Source organism: Rhinichthys klamathensis, unplaced genomic scaffold, assembly GCF_029890125.1.
Source record: "Rhinichthys klamathensis goyatoka isolate OS25496 unplaced genomic scaffold, OSU_Roscu_1.1 h1tg000018l_1, whole genome shotgun sequence".
Taxonomy (NCBI): Eukaryota; Metazoa; Chordata; class Actinopteri; order Cypriniformes; family Leuciscidae; genus Rhinichthys; species Rhinichthys klamathensis.
The window spans coordinates 2,270,156-2,275,939 of NW_026606569.1; the positions used below are offsets into that span (position 1 = coordinate 2,270,156).

General features: G+C 46.7%; 1 protein-coding gene across 1 annotated transcript; it reads left to right on the forward strand.

Annotated features, from left to right (window-relative positions):
* Nucleotides 1-367: 367 nt before the first annotated feature.
* LOC130070933 (WAG22 antigen-like) lies at nucleotides 368-2,596 on the forward strand. Its single transcript, XM_056235520.1, has one exon. The coding sequence runs from the start codon at nucleotides 368-370 to the stop codon at nucleotides 2,594-2,596; it is 2,229 nt and encodes a 742-aa protein (XP_056091495.1).
* The last annotated feature ends 3,188 nt before the right edge of the window (nucleotides 2,597-5,784 follow it).

The window sequence follows — 5,784 nt, forward strand, 5'->3', positions numbered from 1 at the left end:
TCTGAGGTCAGTGACTCACCATATTTTAAGATTGAGATTCTCTTTCTTTTCTTTGAAGGGACATTTTTCTTGGGCAGGAGGTGTTGTAGGAAAAACTCTTTCACGCCAGTGTTTGAGGTGGGAGAAGTGTTTGAAGAGGTGTTCTGGAAAGAGGATGATGCACTCTGGGGTCTAGCAATTTCAATGTTGGTGATGTTTAGTATGTTAGAACCAGGAATCGTCTCGACACTAAGGATGATCTGAGAGGCTGATTCATCATCACCTGCTGGCAAGACATGGAGACGTGGCTGCCGTTGATTGGCTCACTGATGCGACTGTAGGAACAGTAAATGGCACAGATGGCTGCACTGTTGGTGTGGTCAGTGGCATGTTTGGAGGTGTGGTCAGTGGCATGTTTGGAGGTGTGGTCAGTGGCATGTTGGGAGGTGTGGCAGTGGCATGTTTGGAGGTGTGGTCAGTGGCATGTTTGGAGGTGTGGTCAGTGGCATGTTTGGAGGTGTGGTCAGTGGCATGTTGGGAGGTGTGGCAGTGGCATGTTTGGAGGTGTGGTCAGTGGCATGTTTGGAGGTGTGGTCAGTGGCATGTTTGGAGGTGTGGTCAGTGGCATGTTGGGAGGTGTGGCAGTGGCATGTTTGGAGGTGTGGTCAGTGGCATGTTTGGAGGTGTGGTCAGTGGCATGTTTGGAGGTGTGGTCAGTGGCATGTTTGGAGGTGTGGTCAGTGGTATGTTTGGAGGTGTGGTCAGTGGCATGTTTGGAGGTGTGGTCAGTGGTATGTTTGGAGGTGTGGTCAGTGGTATGTTTGGAGGTGTGGTCAGTGGCATGTTTGGAGGTGTGGTCAGTGGCATGTTTGGAGGTGTGGTCAGTGGCATGTTTGGAGGTGTGGTCAGTGGCATGCTTGCAGGTGTGGTCAGTGGCATGTTTGGAGGTGTGGTCAGTGGCATGCTTGCAGGTGTGGTCAGTGGCATGTTTGGAGGTGTGGTCAGTGGCATGTTTGGAGGTGTGGTCAGTGGCATGTTTGGAGGTGTGGTCAGTGGCATGTTTGGAGGTGTGGTCAGTGGCATGTTTGGAGGTGTGGTCAGTGGCATGTTTGCAGGTGTGGTCAGTGGCATGTTTGGAGGTGTGGTCAGTGGCATGTTTGGAGGTGTGGTCAGTGGTATGTTTGGAGGTGTGGTCAGTGGCATGTTTGGAGGTGTGGTCAGTGGCATGTTTGGAGGTGTGGTCAGTGGCATGTTTGGAGGTGTGGTCAGTGGCATGTTTGTAGGTGTGGTCAGTGGCATGTTTGGAGGTGTGGTCAGTGGCATGTTTGGAGGTGTGGTCAGTGGCATGTTTGGAGGTGTGGTCAGTGGCATGCTTGGAGGTGTGGTCAGTGGCATGCTTGCAGGTGTGGTCAGTGGCATGTTTGGAGGTGTGGTCAGTGGCATGTTTGGAGGTGTGGTCAGTGGCATATTTGGAGGTGTGGTCAGTGGCATGTTTGCAGGTGTGGTCAGTGGCATGTTTGGAGGTGTGGTCAGTGGCATGTTTGCAGGTGTGGTCAGTGGCATGTTTGGAGGTGTGGTCAGTGGCATGTTTGCAGGTGTGGTCAGTGGCATGTTTGGAGGTGTGGTCAGTGGCATGTTTGGAGGTGTGGTCAGTGGTATGTTTGGAGGTGTGGTCAGTGGCATGTTTGGAGGTGTGGTCAGTGGCATGTTTGGAGGTGTGGTCAGTGGCATGTTTGGAGGTGTGGTCAGTGGCATGTTTGGAGGTGTGGTCAGTGGCATGTTTGGAGGTGTGGTCAGTGGCATGTTTGGAGGTGTGGTCAGTGGCATGTTTGGAGGTGTGGTCAGTGGCATATTTGGAGGTGTGGTCAGTGGCATGTTTGGAGGTGTGGTCAGTGGCATGCTTGCAGGTGTGGTCAGTGGCATGTTTGGAGGTGTGGTCAGTGGCATGTTTGGAGGTGTGGTCAGTGGCATATTTGGAGGTGTGGTCAGTGGCATGTCTGTAGGTGTGGTCAGTGGCATGTTGGGAGGTGTGGTCAGTGGCATGTTTGGAGGTGTGGTCAGTGACATGTTTGGAGGTGTGGTCAGTGGTATGTTTGGAGGTGTGGTCAGTGGCATGTTTGGAGGTGTGGTCAGTGGCATGTTTGGAGGTGTGGTCAGTGGCATGTTTGGGGGTGTGGTCAGTGGCATGTTTGGAGGTGTGGTCAGTGACATGTTTGGAGGTGTGGTCAGTGGTATGTTTGGAGGTGTGGTCAGTGGCATGTTTGGAGGTGTGGTCAGTGGCATGTTTGGAGGTGTGGTCAGTGGTATGTTTGGAGGTGTGGTCAGTGGCATGTTTGGAGGTGTGGTCAGTGGCATGTTTGGAGGTGTGGTCAGTGGCATGTTTGGAGGTGTGGTCAGTGACATGTTTGGAGGTGTGGTCAGTGGTATGTTTGGAGGTGTGGTCAGTGGCATGTTTGGAGGTGTGGTCAGTGGCATGTTTGGAGGTGTGGTCAGTGGCATGTTTGGGGGTGTGGTCAGTGGCATGTTTGGAGGTGTGGTCAGTGGATCTTCAGTATGCATAGCAAATGGTGTATCACTCTCCATCCCCACTAGTGCACACTGTGGGTTGAATGGATAAATGCCTTTGCTTTCAAATCCACCGATGATGTTTTTAGGCTTTAAGGCAACGTCCAACACATCTTTCAGCTTCTGAGGAAAATCTTCATTCCTGATTTTGTCTCTGCTGGCCCTGCCACTGTTTCTTTACTTCTCCAAACACTGCCTTATCCAAAGGCTGCAGATTGTGCATCAGGTGAGAGGGAAGACGAAGTAGCACACCATTATTTTATTTTGCCTTAACTCCAAGGCTCAGGGACACATGGGAGGTATGGTCATCAAATATTAAAATCTTAGGTGATGTCTGGTCTGATTGCCGAGCTGATTCATGCAGGAAAAGGTTTGTGAAGTAGTCTAAAAATACTATCTTTTCCATCCAGGTATCGGGAAGGGAAAAAGGGTATCGGAACATCTCTAATAGTAAGCATGTTATTGTTATATAAACTTTACATTGTAGCAACTAGTCAAACTGGTGCCAGACTAAAATGTACGTTATGAAATGAGATTGGAGTAAAAACATGAAGCCTAATGCTAAATGTATATACATGTACGACACAAGCAAAGTTCCCTCTAAGCTGCGCGCGGCCGCGCACTTCTGATGCCGCGGCCGCACAGAAAAGAATGAAATGTGTGGGGAAATCCATTTGATTGTAGTTTAAGTGAGAAATAATTTCAGTGCTCTGGTCAACCGCTATAGAGTGAAAACTGGTGAATGCAGTTTACAGGTTTCATAGAAAGAGAATGATGTGAGCGCGTGTGATTGGCAGTGAGTCGTGTGTGCGGACCAAATAGCTCAATACGAGAGGCAACGAGAAACGCAAAGACGTGAAATAAAATCACATCATAATGTTTTAACCTCTTACTGTTCCTATTGCCTAAGCATAGAATAACACAAAAACACTCTTATGTGTCAAGCCATCAGAACCGAACCGAAAACCGTGGTTAAAAAACCGAGGTATGTATTGAACCGTGGGCTAACTGTATTGTTGCATCCCTAGTCAGTACTATTCGTAATTCAAACCCATTTCAATGTCTGCTGTGATATCTTGTGCTTTTAACAGTGGGGGTTTTCCCGTGCCCTGACCAGTCCCTCCAGTTTTTCGCGATTCCGCGATCGCTGAATATAACGCAAAATCAACAAAATGACGCATTTTTTTGCAATCCTGTATAATTCCTAATTTAACCGCAAAATATATATATTTTTTTTGCGATCCTGCATAATTCCTAATTTAACTGCAAAATACTCACAAAAATGAAAAAGACCTCACAAAACATAAAATTATAATCACCCAATTGAAATATCTAGTTAATTAACGTTTCAATGCATTATACGGAGATACAGAAGTTGCGCACGCGTGATGTCTGTAAGCGGTCTGTCAGAAATATGGCGAAAGAAAATGTGTCTCACCTGCCCTCTCACATAAGCGCCAAGGACCGAGCTAAGCAATATCCTGATATATTGCACGAGAGTGGGGGCAGGCCCGCCCACAGAAATGACTGGGCCCATGAAAAGGTCCAGTGAATGGGCCCTCCCCAAATCTGCAATAGGCTACTCATTTCATGCGTGTGCTCTCTCTCTCCTATAACACATACATTTAACTGAGAGAGACTTACTCAGTGATGGGGTGTGTGTGTATAGTCACACACACACACACACACCCAGGGCTCTCAACGATTTATAATATATTTAATATGCCGCAGCGCCCAAAATGTCTCTGGCCGCGCCGCTCTCACTTTGGACCCGACAGGAATCAAGCGCGTCTCCCCTGTGTTGTTAGTCGAGCTACACAAAAGCCAATCAGAAAATAACACTATTGTATCTGGGTACGGTTTAACGCAACAACCAATGAAAAAAAAAGAAGAAAATTGTCATGAAACAACCCCATTCCCACGACCTGTCCAATATCTAATGGTGTGTTCACACCGAATGCGAATAGAGCGTCAAATGCGCGTCTATCGCGTCTAGTTAGACGCTTGAACATTCGCTCGAGTTCAAATTTTTCAACTTGCGCGGAAGACATTCGCGGCAAACGTGTCGCCCAATTCGCGTCAATTCTTAACGCCCGGCGCGAATGATGCGTCTATTCGCGTCTTTGCATTGACTTTGTATGTAATCTACTCGCGCAAATAATTAAATTCGCGTTCGGTGTGAACACACCATAAAGCTGCCACTCTGCATACGCTAATTCCATCCTACCTTCGATATGTTGTAGTAGTTTTAGCCGGACAGTGCACATGACAACTGCTGTAAATGACATGAAATATTCTCTCAGTCCTCGCGCATCTGATAAAGCCTCATTAGATAATTTACAGGACGATTTTAGGCAATCGATTGCTTCAATCACACTGGGGAGATGGTGAGCTATAGGTCTTACTTTTTCTTTTACTGTCTATGGTCTTACCGCGTCAATTCGCTCCATCGTGTGTCACTCACTTGCGCTGCTGACCGCGAACTGGCGTGAAGCACTGGCGTTTTGACTTTGCGTTACGTACAACAAAAAATAGCCTACTCAGACCATTTTCAGGAGAGCGGTGTTTCTTTATGGCACAGGCTACATTTTACTCAAGCAACATTAAATAAAATGCATTTTTTTCTCACTTTCAACAATAAATGGCGCTGTTTTGGTTAAAAATAAAATATGATAACATTTGCTTATATTTAGGATGAACATAATTATTGCTGGACTGCATGGGCCCCCCCTAGCGGCTGGGCCCCAGAAAACGTTCCCCTTTATCCCCCCTTATGGACGGCCCTGGTGGGGGTAAATTGTTTTGCAGCCCGTGTAACAAAATTTTAGACCACAAAAGAAAGTCTACCATCGACTATCATCTAAGCGGGAGCAAACACCTCAGGCAAACAGACCTGTGGAATCAGAGGAAACGCAAGCAGCTAACCATGTCGGAGATGGCTTCAAGGATGACGGCCGCTGGACATGATCGAAATGAAGTAAGTAAAAATGATTCTTGTGTTGTTTTATATTGCTGTGTGGTATGACGATTTAACTGTCAAATCACTAAAGATTTGTTATTTGTTATTTAAATGGCTATGTAGACAGTTGTGATATGTGAATCTGGACAGTTTTGATTGGGCAGTAGGCTACGGCAAACTTATTAACGCATTTAACATGATTGAATGACATCACAAAAAGTATGATATGCTTGATGGTACTAAAAATAATTATTAAAAGCGCAGTATACCACGAATGAGAA

Coding starts and splice junctions, on each gene's coding strand:
- LOC130070933 (XM_056235520.1), top strand. CDS start 368: ATGTTTGGAGGTGTGGTCAGTGGCATGTTTGGAGGTGTGGTCAGTGGC.